At 41.0% G+C, this 17,158-nt stretch overlaps 1 protein-coding gene across 1 annotated transcript in view; it reads right to left on the bottom strand.

Moving 5' to 3' along the window:
- The window catches only part of TPK1 (thiamin pyrophosphokinase 1), a 314,822-nt gene extending 297,902 nt beyond the window's left edge, over positions 1-16,920 (bottom strand). Inside the window, exon 1 of the mRNA XM_082480043.1 lies at positions 16,563-16,920. Coding sequence (XP_082336169.1) covers positions 16,563-16,605 — 43 coding nt within the window. The 5' untranslated portion in view covers positions 16,606-16,920. The remainder of the gene's footprint in view (positions 1-16,562) is intronic.
- Between the last annotated feature and the right edge of the window lie 238 nt (positions 16,921-17,158).

Below are 17,158 nucleotides of genomic sequence, written 5' to 3'. Positions count from 1 at the left end.
CAAAAAGACTATTTGAAATTAAGGAAAAAAAAAAAACTTTGAAAGAAAATAAGGCTAAAATTAAGCAAACTTACAATAAACTCTAAAAGCAGAAGCACAATCTATGGAGGAATCTCCAGGACCATCTGGTGCTACATGCACTAACCACATCTTTGTTGAATTACATGTACTTTTCTAAGCATTCCAAGGCACAAAACATTTTTCAAGGAAAGGAGGAAGTTGGTTTCTCAAATCTTAAGTCTGCTAGTGACAAGCCATGGATGTGAACAGTTTCCAAAACTTCATTCCGCTATTCAAATCAGGGCCAAAATAAGACCTATGATTTTTTCCACTGATTTCAATGTTATGAATGCTAGCATCGGAAGCTGAAACTCTTGCGTATCACCCCTCCACTCCCAGTAAGGGACTGTATCCAAGAAAATGCTGAATACATATCTGGAAGGTATGATTTTCAACCAACTTACTTATATTCGTACAAAAAGCTGCACGGACACTCTTGTTTCAGCTCCCACCAGGTTTACTTTAGTTTTATTTAAGTTCTTTTTCTTAGGAAAGCATTTAAGTTGAACTGAGTAAGCTGCTTTCACACCACTAAACAGAGTTCATAAAGGGATTTGTAAAAGTTTACTTACACAGTGCAGCTCATGACTTTAAAAAAACTTTCTCACATGAACAATATCAAACTGCCACTTGTCTCCAAATTCCCCGAACAAATTTAAAAGCAAGGTGCATTCTTTCCTTTCCAGCACAATCAGAGACACTACTGACTCAGTGATGCTACTTCTAGACAATACCCTTTTTATTCCTAGTATGGTCTTAAGGGATCCCCAGAGAAGCTTACCCATTTCTAACAAACTACAAGAGCATACAGCTGAAATTTTAGAAATATTTCTAAAGAAGCCACCCCGAGAAAAAACATTTGAAAGACAGTACATTTCATGATGGCCCTGCAAAGACAGCAGTACATCACTTACCACAAAAGAAGATATGAGTACACACAATAGGTGTAATTAAGCAGGTAAGATCCTTTTCCACATAATCATGGTTGAAAACAGATGTGCATTTCACACTTCCAACAGGATTTAATAAAGTTATAGCTATAGAATAAAAAAACAGGTTACACAAGGCACTGAAGGGGTCATCAAGTTTCCAACAAATGAAATAAATAGAGTCCCATGATCTAAATTATTAAACCCTATGAACCACTGGAAGGTAAAATGACCACCATTTTCATTAAACGTTCCGTATTAGTTAAGTTAGATCTCCTCTTCTGGACACATTTGCTAAGCAAGCACTGGAGTGGCAATGACTAGTTTCCAGCTCTTTGACTTTGTTTTCAAGAAAAAATCAAATGCCACACATCACAGGGGACAGAACTAAAGACATAAGATAGAAAGGTGACGTTAAGCAGGCTGTATGCTCACTGGACCACATTCACAATCTCAAAAGTAGCTGGATGCATTTGGTAAAAAGCGATTGACATTTATGTTTTCCTCAGTAGACCTAATTAGGTCTGACATACATCCATTCACACTCAAATAGGCACAGAAATCTTCAAGGTTATTTTCCAATTATTTCCACATATACTGCCTCATTCTGAAAGTACTGGGAATCTGAACCTTCAAAAGATGCCACAGGTGCTGCTCATGCATCTTCTCTCTGCACCCAAAGCCTTAATAAGAAAAATACTTATTATTTAAAAGTCATAGCTTTCAGTACAGGAATTGTAATCTCAGCCTCTTCCCCTTTTTATTTGTAATTGACAGAATTTTTAATCACACATGGTATAAGCGCTATTCTAATATTGTAAAGTTGTTTTAAATGCCCAACAAGCCAGTCCTGTTCATAACACTATTATTAATGTAATAAAATTAATTTCCATCTGAAAAGTGTAGAAGGTGCTACAGGATGCTAAAGTATGGAAGACATTCAGATACTAAAGTTCCCCAAGGAGGTTAAAAAAGATTAAAGTTAAGATAAAGGTCACTTGAAAAGACTCATCGCATTCAGCAAGGTATCATGGGGGTAGTGGTAGAATCCCCAAACCAAAAGAGTCTCCTCTCTTTGCTTTTCTCATAAAAGTAGAGTTTGCTCTACGTTTACATAAACATTTTTATGAAATGTCAGCAGCCCATCAGTAGTCAGCTGCATTTCCACAATGGTCAGGTTACCTCTGAAGAGGACTGAATTCTTAATTTAGCCACTAATACCATAATATGCTGAATCCTGTCTCCTAAAAAAATACTTTTCCCTTTGACTTTGTCACAGATTTCGTGATCTGCTGTATCGGGAACTGAAAAGAGCAGTCAAATCAACAATGCAATCAGCTGATTATCTCAGAAAAACAAGCCAAATAAAGAACCCTTGGTGGGACCTGTTTTTTTTTTTTCTACACCATGCCTGTTCAACTACATTTGCTTTGCTTCTGATGATGGCATTCACACTGCCAGAAGCAGAGGTTTCAAGCTAAAGAACAGCAATGACATCCTTTGTGAAAGGGTTCAGGGACTGTCCTCTGGGTTCTGACAAAGCAAACAGTGTTATCTTGAAATCTGCAATCAACGTGAACATTAAAAGAAAAAAAAAAAAAATCAGTACCATTACTACTAGCTAAACTTCAGAGGTCTTCCACACGGTATTTCAAAAAGCATCATTGTCTAATTTACTGATGAGGAACGGAGGCACAACAAGTTTAAAAGCTTTCCCAATATTATGCAGCACAGGACTCAGGAAAAGAATCCAAGTACCTTCAGGTTCATGATAACTGGAAATGAATAGGCTGACAAAATGCTACTGTTTGTACTTCGCTGCACACAAAAGCCTTTCCCAGAGACACCTGCATAACAGTGGAATAACCAGCAATGTTAATGTTTAGGGCAGAAAAATAAATTTAGTGGCTATGAAAAAGAAAATTACAACTTTGTACGTAACAGCTGAGAAACTATGAACTTCAATGAACATCTGGAGTGTCAGGACAAAACCTCCCTAATACATACAAAATGTTGTAAAGCACTTGGCTGTCAAAAACTAAAATGAATTATCAGGTTTGTAGAATATCATGAGAACAGAACCAGTGTTTTCTAAACAACTCGTGTTTAGCTACCTTTGAATTCCCATATAAATGTAATGATGTGCAAAATACTTCTTTGGCAAATACCTCTGTTTTTTTAGCTGATGTTTTTTTTTGGCTGCCGGTGCTGTAACCTATACCTGTGCACAGGCTCCAAGCACCTCCATGTTGAGTAGGACTCCATGAAAGTGCTAGGTTCGTCCAGGGCACTTCTCTGTGCAAGATGAGACTTTAAAGTGTTCAAGGCAGGAATAGCATTTTGTCATCTACCTCCTCTATCACAGATGTCCTGTGAGGTCTTGAGGGTGCTAAAATAACACAGCAATAATACATCTAAAGTTCAGCCTTCTACTTAAACCTAAACTTCAGAAGCATAAAGCTGCATAATATATGTATATACAAGCGTAAAGTATACATATAAGTGTATATATAAAGTATAAAGTATGTATCAGTATAAATGCCTTCTTAATTTAGACTTTTTTATATTCTATTCAGAGAAGCTTACTGTGTCCACCTCTGTAACATACCCTAGGTATCTTACACTGCGTCCCATTGTCTTACTATGGAACTCCGACAACATCAATTTAGGATTTGGTGCGGATGCTAGCACATTTTAAACCTTAAACTCATTCAGTTCATGTTTCACTCTCACAGGATACTGGCTGTTTACTTCTATCCTCTAAGGAAGCTCATAGCATGAATGGCAAAATGTCAGGAATAATCAGGAAAGTTATTTTTATACCACCACAGAACAAAATGTCTTAGTCCTCTCAGGCAGGGCGTTGTCTTCTCTAAATAAAAAAGAATGGCTTTTGGCATCCATCAAGTAAATTCAAGCCAGCATATCATTTAGAGACTACTTGTATTTATTCTTGTATCTTGCTCCATTTCTTTCCTCTGTTTTATGACATTACCTTCTGCACCCTCTATAGTCATAGCCTACTGTGAGAGCGGTAGCAGAACCCCCCCCACACCCTATTCCCTTCCCTAGGGAAATCACCTATAGCTTTTGGTACTCCAGACTACTCAGAAACTTATAATATAGGAATCCAGAAAATACTCTTCCCCAGCCTCGTCTTCTCCCCTTACCATTTCAATGTATTTTATTTCTATGAAGCAGTTGTTATGAACTACCGTGCACTGGCATTTGACACGCCTATCCAGGACCATCAAAATAAATTAAACTTCCAGACAGAGGGTTAAGTATAATTCACGATATAAGAACAGCTACTTCTTGATGTCAAGGAAGGCATCTCAATGCCATACCCTTTTCCCACGTGCTACAGTCTTCTAGGTTAGTAGCTCAAACTTCAAGTATAAAGCAACTAAAAAAAAACCCAACCAAACAAAACACACAGTTGCATAGTAAGAATATCACTTGTTTCAAAGCCCCAACTTGTGTGCCACGATGTGTTGTGGAGCCAGTGGTTTGTTGCACACCACACTTCAAAAGGCTGACATGTTTTGACAACGCTGCCACTGATTCTGATTTTTAAAGCTGAAGAGAGAGTGGATGTTCACCTCAGCCATCTGCCAATGCAGCATATGAACACACTGCACACAGCTTCCATAACTGTTGTACCTCAAATCACCAGGAATCCTGTAATTTGAGGCATGCTTTCTCATTGGAGATAATAACAGCTGTGTAAATTATACTTACAACGGGGCTTGTCTCTATAGTGACATGCATGAAAATGACATAAATTAATTCTGTCAGTATAAAGTGGATTAAGCTATAGAGAAACTCTTCATAGGTGCATTCTCTTGATTTTTACCCTCAGAAATACATATTCTGAGTTTGTGAAAAAAACAAAAACAAAAACAAACAAACCAAACTTAAGGAGACATTTTTTGAAAGAAACTGTCTTTTTGATAATCTAAAGTCCCTCTTGGACATCAAGAGAGAGCTGGTTCCTAGAAAACTCCTTCCATAATCTCTACAAGACACTTCTTGTTTTTGTCAACACAAAAGATCATCTACAAAAAAATAACAAAATAAGACAAGTTGTAAATGTCCAGATTTTTTTAAGGTAATCTCTCTGAAATCTCTAGAAATTCAAATGCCAATTAGCAGCAGTATGAAACTGATGAAATGAAATCACACATTTCACTATCTGGCAAATTCACAGCAATGCTACACAGTTTTCACTCCTTATTTCAGAACTCATGGAACTTCTCTCCTTAAACCCCTTTTCATACATTTGTGTACTTTTGATGTCATCTGTGATTTTGCTACAAATCATGTTTGGATAAATATCATTACTGTACTGCGGAAGAAAGCATTAGTATTTTACAGACTGAAGACTTCAAAACACAAGAGTAAGTCCTGTTTGTTTGAGTAGCCCAACTGAAGCTAGTATAATCACACAAGTGAGAAAGTCTGCTGAAACAGCCTCTTTCAGCACCAGTTATGTGTATAGAAAGCTCTCTCTAAGTATATGATTTTTAAATACACATCTCAATCTCCTATGCTTTTGTACATCCAAGTCTCCAGAAGATCATCTAGTTCATTCCTCTGTCACTAAGTAGAATCACCTCTCTAGACAATTTCTGTCTACTGCTAAAAAAGGGAAGGCTCCCAGGGACAGAGACTAGATTCATCTTCTCAAACAACGTATTCTAGTGCTTCTGTCCGCTACCTATACTTTTCTCCCCTAGTGTTTGACTTGAGTCTTCTTTGAAATTCATTTCTGAATCAACTGTAACAGAACCAGTGCATATTTCCAAGGTCTGTTATGTATGCTCTTGGAGAAGCTGTGAATGGGACAATTCTTCTGTGCAGATAACCTTCACAGTTGACAGTTTCTTCCACTGAATAGAACAGCAGCCTTTCCTTGCCACATTCTCCTCTTTTGATAGGCTCCTCCACTCAAGAAAAGTAACAAAACTCCTTTTACCTACTGTTGTAATCACAAGATGCGTATTTCCCATATGTATTTGCCATTGGGGGAAAAGAAAAAAAAGGGAGGATTAAACACCAAAGGATCAGACTACAAAACTATAAATTTATAACCTCTCATAAAACATTACTAGTTCTTCCTATGTATTCCTAAATTTAGATCTAATTTACATTATTTGGGCTGCACAACTGCATTATTTTAGAGTTCAGTCCCTTTGTTAGTACTCTGAAGCGTTACATTTATTCAGTTCCAACTTTGTTCTCAAAGGAAACTGGCTATTTATTTCAGCAAATGTAAATCCATGAGAGAAACAGAACAGTTGGGCATAATGTATAAGCTCAGCATAACTATTCACTCCGCTGTCTACATTCAAGCCTTTTCTTCCTCCTTGTGGGATTCACAATTATAATATTTATAGATAAATAAGGATAAATACAGAAATTATTTTAAGGCTTTTGATAGCTCACAGTAACCAGCGGTAAATTCAGCACACTGTGCAGTATCGTCTTTCTACATTAAGTTCTTTTTGCTGCTTAGGAACCATAACCAAGTACTATAGGGGTTTGCAGGGCAGGGGAAAGGGCTTGTTGGTTTTTTTTTTTTAAAACATACAACTTACTCAAAATGTAAGAAGGAAGCACAGTCCTCTTCCTCTGAATTTCTGAATCACATCACAAGAGCTTGGAAATCTGCTCCCAGTTCTCAAAGATCTCCTCTGCAACATGAGACTAGCCACTTGATACTCCATGCTGCCGTACTCCAGTATATGCCAGTTCCTTTCTTTTTCCACAAGTTTGTTCTGTCTACTTAAGTAATAAGGAAAAGAAGTCTCTCTTTTGGTGGCCTGTTTCAGATTTATAGATTCAGAGGCCAGAAAGGATTGCAGTGACAACCTAGTTTAGCCTTTTGTTATAAAGGACAGCCTGAAATTCATTCTTGTTTCAAGTGAAGTATGACTTGCCACTGATTTACGCTGATGAAGAATCCACCTTTCTCTAGGTACAATGTTCAAGTGGTTGGTTATTCTTCTCCATGTTAAAAATCTCTACCTAATTCAAGTATGAATTTGTTTGGCGCCAATGCCCAATCTCTGGGTCTTGTTATGCCTTTGCCTGCCTGACAAAACATAGCCACTGCAATGCCAATGCAAATAATAAATTACACTATGTGTTATCTAAACAGCATTCCTCCTTAACTGCACCCCTGGGACAGCTCTAACAGTACCTTACTGGAGCTAGGTGACACTTAAAGCTTTTGGCAACAAGTACGCTATCAAACATCTGTTGTGACACCCCTTTTAAGCACCCCCTCTCCCACACCATATGGCCTTCTCCACCAAGTGATATCGCAAGGCCACAACCCAGATCTCATCACTGCCCGTCCTCTCTGGGGAAGCCAGACACTGGCTGATAATTTCACATAGACTTCACACTCCATCAGCAGGAAAAACAACCCACTGCAGTGAAAGGAGACATGCAGAGCCTGTCCATGTTGTGACACACTCTGCCCATGTCCCTGCCAGAAAACCCTCCTCATGGAGGTGTAGCATACTCTAGAAGATGGGATTTTATTTTTTTTTCTTCTAGCATTGCTGTTGCTTTTCCCAAGTGCTGTCTGTGTGATGGGGCTTACACTTGGGGCTTTGTAAACACAGCTATGGCAGCTGTGGGTGTGAGGAAAAAAAAATAAAGCAAAAAATGGTCACGGAAGACAAAGCAAAACGTCATGCAGTAGATCTAGTTTTCTGCTGACTTAAAGAGGTTTGTTGGCACAAAAATTTAACTTATGACCTTATGACAGGGTGACAAACAAAAATGGAAGAAGAAATCCTTCCACGGGTTCAAGTGACAAAACTCCTTACTATGAGTGAGGTTAATATGGCAGCAGCATTACTACTGACTAATACGTAAGAAAGATAGTCTAAATAGAGACACAGGGAACTAGGAAATTGAGTTTCCAAGCAAAAGCCTTACAAGATGTCAGTTCAAGGAAGAACATCTAATATTAGTGAGTTTATTTCCCACAGTCACAAAACGTCCATTTAAATCTTCTGTTCACAGTTACTGAAGTCATTAGAAATGCTCAAAGCCTGTACATACAGTACTAAATGTCATTCCCACAGTGGATTCTGGGCAAAGAAAGAAGAGCTAATAGGAAAGCACTCTCAGTAACAGCAGGAATATGCCAGCACCCTAAAAAGATAGGACTGCAGATAACACCCTTCATTCTACTTTGAGCCCAGTGAAAGTCATTAGATCAATTTGAAGCAGTCTTGCGGCAGTGACCTTTCAAGAACACCGGTGTCAAAAGTCCAGAAAGCCAAACACCAAGTTACCCTTAACAAAAGTTGCCTTAATATTGCTCCTTTTTTCTTTTTTTTTTTTTTTCTTTTTTAAGCAAAAAATAAATCGACCTCTTCTCTAAGGAACTTGAAAGGTAAATTTCCCATTTGTAGCAGGAAACAGCAATATGGAGACAGATGTTTTCACAGCAGAGTTTAATCAAAGTCAAATCATTATGAAATGAGGTGGTCAGACACTGCCCAAGAGCTATTCTTGTTGCATCCGCAGCAGCAAAGCCACAGTGCTACTTCCTTTGGCAGTCCAAGTGTCCAAGCTGCAGATCTTTAGCTGCTTGACTCTCAAGCCGCCCCCCTTAACGTTTTTTCTCTTGGATTCACAGTATGGCAAAACACTACTTAGATGGTTATTAAATATAACTGTAAACTGGGCAGGGAAACTGCTCCATATGGGGACACAGACTACACTCACAAGGCTGTGCTTTACCCTGAACCGCCTGCAGAGCACTCATTGCCAGAAGTGAAAGTGTTGCTTGTGTTCAAGTATCTGCGTTAGAGGCTTTTGGTTACATTTAAAGCAGACAAAGATCTTGATACCTTGTAAGCATTACTGATACACAGATCAAACCCTAAATTTATCCTCAGCCTTCAGGATTTTCCCCATACATAAAACTCTCATTAAGACTGCAAGGTCTCAAAACGAAGCACCCGGAGATTGACTCTATTTGCACAGCTGCTCTGTGACACAAGTCAACCTCAGGAAAGTTTCAAATGATTTGAGTCACACCAGCTACTGAAAACTGCCCAGGTGTGGTTTCAATCCAGTATCCTTTTAACTTACCCTGAGCAACTGGAGCTTTGGCCTGTGCTTAGGTCTGGTGTATACATCAATGCTTTGCTTGCCATAGCTAAATCAGCTATAAGTATAAAAGCAAATAAATCTCACACATATACACAGAGATTTCACTGTCATACCAGTGCCCTTCTGCTATGGAAGCAGAATTGTACTCTTCTTTCATATATGCTTATATAGCATACACAATTGTGAAACATGTTTGTGGGAAGAAAAACAAAGAAAAAAAGAAAAAAAGAAGGAAGAAGGAAGAATGCTTCTCCTGACAGCCTTTGCTCTGCCTCCACCAAGCAGCTCCACAGACACCCTTACTGACACCGTCACAGAAATCAAAGCTTTTCGAGATGATGAGCTCAAGGCCCCAGTACTTTGTAGCACCATCGTACTTTCCTTTTGCAGCAAAACTAACTTCTTTGCGACAGACACACAGAGAGCTTTTACCACCAAAGCCACTGAACAGTTTGGCTAAAAATGGTCCATACAAATATTTCTGAACTACTCCCTTATTGCTGTGTTGCCCAGGAACAATGTTGAGCGGATAATTTTGAGGAAAGATTAGAAGGAAAAAGAGGAGCTACAGTAAAAGGAAAAAAAAAAAAAAAAAAGAAATAAAACAAAACAGAATCCACACCAGCAGTCACAACTGCAAAATAAATCAATTGTGAGGGGACAGGTTCTGCTCCTACTGAAATAAACGGGAAGCTGGCCAGTGAATTCAATTGGCCTGATAAACACGTGCGTCACTCCAGCTTCTGTCCTGCCAGAGAGGAAAGCTGGCAGATAATCCTACAACACAAACTACAAAGAATCAGCACTAGTGCTGAGAAAATTCAACTGCCATTCAAAATAAAATTCAAAGCTAGGAAGTGACAGGAAAAGCCTTCCAGCGGCTTCAACTGCAACTGGATGTACACCAACAGCGTACAATTGCTTTTTAATTTAAAAGCAATCCAAAAGCTACTATGTGTACTCTTTATGTAAAATTTAACTAAGTGAATGTTCCTGTAGCAACTTTAAATTCTCAATTCTCTTTTTAATTATGCAAAGGCAGTATTACACAAACACTGTTAATCATATTCCTCATGTTTAAGGTCAGAGTTGGATGGAAAGGGGATAAAGGGGGGGGGGGGGGGGGAAGTGTCTTCTCTCCTTTTATTCACATTTTTCAACAACAATGCCTTGAGAGCAACACAGATTATTTTTATTATGTCATACAGAAACAAATTTGTTATATTTCTAGCTAGCAATTTCCATGGATGAAGCACTAGTTAACAGCACTATTTTTAAAGGTCCTAATCCCTTAGGTTACATCCAAACCTAAAACTCACTAGAAGTGAAAGCTATGAAGAACTTGTTTTCAGGTGATTTGTTTGCTTGGTGTATTGGTTTTGGGTTTGTTTGGGTTTTTTTAGTTATTTGGTTTTTTTCCTTTTGAAGACTTTGATTTTAGGTTTTACTCTCAACGCTGTTATTTTCTGCATAGATTAAGCTTTGTTTAATGTCTCAGGATGTTCAAATCTAAAGCAAATACACAAGTATGCCTGGGATTTGTTATTTTGGGTCTTGAAAAATCTGAAGTCTGTATGTATTATGTTTTCTCCTGTGTAAACAAACTGCCTCATTTCTTTGCTTCATATTCAATTTTTCCATAAATCAGACTCGGATGAGCCTTGCAAATGGGGGAAAAAAAAAAAAAAAAAAAAAGTCTCTTCTGTTTTCTACTTCCAGAAAGTAAAACGAGCTTTTATATAAGTATACACACAGTTTTGACGTATAACATAATGTTAAAGCTGCTGTGAAACTGCTAAAATATCTTAAGAGCTGACCAGAGACATACAAGCTAAATGCAGTAAAGAAAAAAACAAAACCTGAAAGTCCACTATTTTCCTTAACTTCTTGCACCTTCTTAGGATTAGTATTTTGATCTTTAAACATTAACAAGTTTAAATGGTTTCCAGCAGACCTGCACACATTTAATTGGACACAAATAACATGAATCTGATGTTAAATCACAGGAGGAAAAAAAAAAAAAAAAAAAGGAAAAAAGAAAAGAGACTACAGGAGGCCAGCTCGTGTATTTCCTAGCTTTAAGGCTCAATCTGCTACACCTAAGTGACTGCTCACAGAACTCTGTGTAAGCTGCTTTTGAAAGCCTCAACTGATGGAAAATAACAAGACCTTCCAAAAAGAATTTATGAGTGGTTTACTATCTGTGCAAGCAGTAACGAATGTGAGTTTTTGTCTCAGAAGTGACATCATTAGAGCTCTTCTACTGTGATGGGTTTTGGTGGGGTTTTTTTGTTTGTTTGGCTTGGTTTTTTGGGTTTGGTGGTTTGTTTGTTTGTTTTTTATTTTTTTTTTAAGATCACTTCAGTCCCCTCCAACAGAGTCAGCTATGCCCTATTAGTGACTGCAAGATACGGAAGTATTGGTGCACTGACAGTGCATAAGATAAGAATCTATCATCCATACAAACAGCAACCGGCTTTCAGGTCAACTTATTTCAAAAGGGGACTGTGTGTGTACAAAAACAAGGAAGTGTATATTCATTTTCCTATTAGCTCAATTGGTTAAAGATAGCTTGCTGCCCCATTCCAAATAACACCCCTGCATACAAAAGCTATCAGTGTGCAACAGCAAAGATCTAACAGAAAGTGGTGAGGTTAACAATGATTATCTGTGATAAATGCCATCTGTAATACTTCACTCGTAAGTGCACCTGTAAGTAATCTAGACAATAACGCTTACAGAACAAGTGCTGACCCAGCACAGCAGATTAGCAAGCAGCAGGGTCCGAGGCTGAATATTTACAGCTACTTCAAAAACAAGATAAGGCATCCCAGGTAACTCGACTAAATGGATGGTGTTACTACTTACATGAAATTAAAAGCAGGAGCAGGTCAGCAGCATTCATGTGAAGAAAAAAAAAAAAAAAAGCATTTTAAATGTGTTTCAATTAAAAAGATAGAACAGTGATATAGAAAGTGCTTGCTAATTTCATTGAGGAATTCCTGCAGTAAAGGACTGACACCCCTGCTAACATTTTTCAACTTTGGTGAACTCAATCACAGCTTTTGAACAATCTTATTCCCCTGAAAACTTCACTAGTCTGACCCAACAGCAGTGGCACAAAACCTGTAAAATTACAGAGCTATCCAATAGCCTGGGACTCCGCTCCTTTCCATATACCTTTAAATGTTCAACAGCTACCAGAGACCATCAGGTCAATTTCCTAACACTATGACTGTCTTGATTTCTACCACAGAATTTGAATATTAGACTGCAAGATAATGCATCATAGGGACCACGCAGAGCTCTAGTGAGAGGGCATTTAGATGGTTATTAGCACTTATACCAGTCTGGAGGTCGTTCAGTGAATGGCAAACATGTCACTGTTTTACAAACAACTTTCAATCCTTAGTGTGAGAGAAAAGGGAACATTAAGGAAGAAGTTCAAGCCCCAGGCATTTAAAAAGGAATATGGTGATATAATCCTTTCAGAGGTAACTTGTTTACAGTCAGTAACACTTCCAGGAGAAGACATATAGTAAAGCAAGAGACAATCAAGCTTGTGGAATGATGGAAGAGCATTCACAGCATATTGTTGCTTCCTCCTGTTCTCTTTGCTTTAAATTTAATGCAGAATTTTATAGTCCCTTTGCACAGAGAGACAACTATATATTTCCACATAATTCTGAAGCCAGACTTTGTCCTATTTGTTGTGGCTCTGTCTCTCATGACATATAGATGACCTTGCTTCAGTTAGGTGAAGCTAGCACACCCGCTTCTCAGCAGGTCAAGTCTTAACCACTAGATCTCAATGCAGCATAGCTCAGGAGTGCATTTGGTCACAGGACTCAGGGTATGGAGGAGTAGGGACAAGGGGGAACCAACCCTCACTGGTAGCACAGGCTCCCTGTCAGTCATAGGAAGCTCAGCTCCAAGAAACTCTCTGCAAGGCACAGATGAGAGTAGAAGGACCAGATTTGCTGCTGCTTTGCAATCCCTCCACCTCAGCAAGACAGGACCCTCATATGGAGAGCTGTTGGATTATAAACTGAGGAAGATAACCTCCTTCTGCATCACTCCACTTGATAAAGCCAATAATGAGCTGCACTTTAAGGACTGTGCAAGGCAAAGAATCATTAATCACATCTGGAGATGAGTGAGAATCCAGGCCTTATTATGGCATGCAGCGTAAAATGTTCCCTATAAGAAAATACAGCTTAGTAAACTGGCACTCTGCCCTTCTAAAAGTTTCAAGTGGTATTCAGGGGCATCCTTATTAGAGGATGCTATGGTACTTCCACTGTTAAGCAGTCACAAGCACAGCATACTCAGCTCCTAAAGTTCATGGTATTAAAACAATAAATTAGAAACACTTGTCTCCCTGCAGAAGTGCCTCCAGCACAGTCTGGGACAAGCAGCAGGAGGCAATGATAGTGCAAGAAAAGGGTATAAACAGCAGTAGGGAAATGTCGAGTCTATCAAAGGATGCTCCAGAAGAAACAAAGCTACTCTTGTCATGATTCACAGGCCGCAGTGTGACATCATTATGAGCTTTCTACAACAGCTGCATCACAGCTTCACCCTATGAAACTTCTGTCTGACCCTTTCACAGGACTTCAGGGTGGACTTCTGTGAGCCTTTATAATGGTTTCATTTAATGAAGAAATAGAAATATATTTGTTTCAGTAGGTAATACTCAAATTTAGAGCTCAACCCCACTTTAACATATTTTAGAATGGGTAACAAGCTAGAAGTTAAGCAAATCAACACTGTTCTGAAGCCCACAGAACAGCGTTCTGACTGTAGCACGGTGATTTTCAACTGTGCTCCAGCTGTTTGATTGAACAATGGTCAAAGTCCCTGAGCATATTAGTTAGCACAGCAGTTCTCAAATATCTGCTACTTGGACCTCAATCAGGTGCTATATAGGGACATGTGCAATCTAAATAAGAACTCACTCTAACTACACTGACTAAAATTACCAAGGCGCATGTGGCCCTGAAATTCCAATTCAGATACCTAATATTAGGTTCCAAAACTGGTGTTTTATTCTATTCCATATAAATACCAGCATAATTTCTGAACACCTTCAAAAAGAAAAAGTAACTAATAACCTCCAAACATAACTGACAGATCTTTCACATTCTCCCCACCGTAATGTGCCACTGTGTTTACACAGGGCTTTACAAAGCAACCAGAAACATTATATACATTGCTATACATTTATATTATTGAAGGCAAGGGGACAAGGTCCATAGTACTTCAATGTTCTTGCAAGGGTGGGTTGTTTTTTTGTAACCTCACGTCTAGACTGTAAGAAGCATCATGTTCTGCACAGATTAGCTTTATATTATTTGGACACTTAAATACATATCTCATTGAAGCAAACAGATAGAGGAACTACTGGTACTTCCTCAAGAAGAATCCGGGAGCCTCATTTCACCTACCCAATTTTTAAAACCTTTCTGAATTCTCCAAGTGGGATACCAGATTTTAAACTGGAAGCGCCAAATAAACCTGCCTAAACTTGCATGCTTTGAGCAGGCTAAAGCAATTGGAAACGCTGGTCATGAATGCTTGTAATGATGACAAGGCTCCAGATGCAGTAGCACTGTGCGTTTCATAGGCACACTGTCCTGTATAACCAAGTCAATTTGTATACTTGTAGCAGCCATTTCTTTCGAAGAAGCAGGCTTCTTGACACCCAGTTGAAGCCTCTGGCCTGAAGGTCATCTGAAAACTGTGAACAAACATCCCAAATCTTGAACTCCAACCAGACATAACCAAAGGGGAGGGGGAAGAAAATAAGTGAGAGAACTCCTGAAAAGTGGGGACTTACGGTAGCCCTACCATCATACAAATGCCTATCAAAAGCAGCTATCTTAGAATATAAATAGTTATGGCTGTTTTTCCCCAGGGATAAATTCTTAAGGTACTACTTTTGTCTCACTTTACCATACACTTAGTAAGTAGTTATTCCTCATTTCATACAAGAGGACATCACACTGCAATGAATCAAAGTTAACCCATTAAAATTGCACCTCCATGCTAATTCCCTCTTTCCACCCAAAGCAACAATGCATGTCAAAATATATGCTCACAGAGTCAAATATATGTTTCTGGCAGGAATACCTTGAGTACACCTTTACCTCTTACTAGCTTTGAACATACCCTGAAGAAGTTTTTAAGAATTAGAGCAAAACATGATTTAAAAACTCTGGGGAGAATTTAAGCACGTTCTTAAACTGCTAGCCGTAAAAACATATTGAATTGTTAGAAGCGTACCTTCTGTTAAACTCATCCCTTCCTCCAGATCTTACTAGTAAATAAATATATACCTCACTGTGGCAGCTTAAGTCTCAGTGCCAGAACAGAGCAGTGTAAGTTAGAATTCAGCTGCTATGCCAAAATGATTTTTATGCAGCTTTAAATTAGTGTTATAGAAAGATAAAAGTATTTACTGTTTATAAAGGTATCATTGAATAGCAAATTGGGCCCTCCTGAATTAGATACTGCAAACACGTAGTGAAGAAGAGGTGCCTACTCCGAACAGCGTACAAGCTACTTCGATGAGTATTCGAGGTGCTCTATCCTTCATAGAGACGATGAGGTTAATGATATATACTAGTAACGCCCACCTTTCCGGTCTCAAAAATACCACACAAACCCAGAACGCTCAAGAACAGCTTGGGAAAAACCAAAGACAGCCCCAGAACCAAACCCCCAAAGCTCTGCCTAGGCAGAACCGAAGAGGCAAGCGAGATGCCGGCGATGGCTCCCCGGGAGGAGCTCTGCGGGCCGGGCCAGGACCTTTGACGCCAAAGCCACAGGGAGGAAGCCGAGCCCACGGGTCCACTCGCCAAGAGATAACGTTTCCCTGGGGCGCCTCGCCCTGCCAACCCCAGAAAAGCGCGGCAGGCTAACTAAAGATTAAACCCAGAGGGGTTGAAATTTTAAACGCGGATTTTAACTCCAAAGGGGGATAAAACGGTAATAAATCAGTGTATTAAAACAAAAAAAAAAAAAAAAAAAAAAAAAAAGAAGAAGAAGAAGAAGAAGAAGAAGAAGAAACCAGCGGAAGCGCGGCGCACGGGGGTGCCGGGCCGGGCCGGGCCGGAGGACGGCTGAAGGGAGGCGGGGAGCCCCCTCAGCCAGGCAGACGGAAGGTCGCGCCGTTTATACCGGAGCGTTTTAAAGACCGAGCCCGCACAGCGGGGGCGGCGGCGGAACCCGGCGGCGCCACGGGGGACGGAAGGCACCCCCGGCCCTGCCCCGACTGACAGCGCGGCGCGGCGCCCCTCGCCCAACACGGGGGCTGACCCGGGGAGCGCCGCCGCCGTTCCCCCCCCTCCGCCCTTCCCTCCCCCTCCCTCGCGGCGGGCCGGTTGGCGGTTGGCGGCGCGCCCCGCCCGGGGGCGGGAGGTACCGTACCGGCGGGCAGGAGGCAGTCCAGCGGTGTGAACGCGCGCTCCATGGCCCCGGGCCGCCCTGCTCGCCTGGCGGGCACACCGAAAAAGCAGGCAGAGCCCCGCGGACTGTCCCAGCACGGCGGGACCGGGAAGGGGGTGGAGGGACGGGGTGGGGTGGGGTGCAGGCGTGGAGTAGCGGTGCCCCCTTCCCTTCTCCCTGAGGAGCCACCTCCGCTGCGCAGCCGCGGTGACTGCGCTCGCCCGTGCCGGCGAGCAGGCGGGAGGCGGCGGCACTGCCCGGGTACGCGCAGCTTCCTCCTACGCTCCCCCGGCACCGGCAGCCGCCTCCGGGGTGGTGCGTCTAACCGGACGGGGACGGGGACGGGGACGGGGACGGGGACGGGGACGGGGGCGGGGGGGGTGTGTAAGGCAAGCCGAGAGAATCGATCGCCGCCGCGATCCGTTGCTCGGCGGTGGATTCAGCAGCGGGAAGGCGGGGCGGGAGGGAGCGGCGGCGCTGGCGGGCGCGGGCCGAGCCCCGCCCTCCCTGACGGGCCGCGCGGCGGCGGCCGTTGGGGCCTCTATTGAGGGAGGGTTAGAGGGCGGCCGGGCTGACGG

This window comes from Vanellus vanellus, assembly GCF_965231255.1.
Source record: "Vanellus vanellus genome assembly, chromosome: 2".
Classification (NCBI taxonomy): domain Eukaryota; kingdom Metazoa; phylum Chordata; class Aves; order Charadriiformes; family Charadriidae; genus Vanellus; species Vanellus vanellus.
The sequence above is the reverse complement of the archived record's forward strand: the minus strand, read 5'-3'. Positions and strand labels throughout refer to the sequence as shown.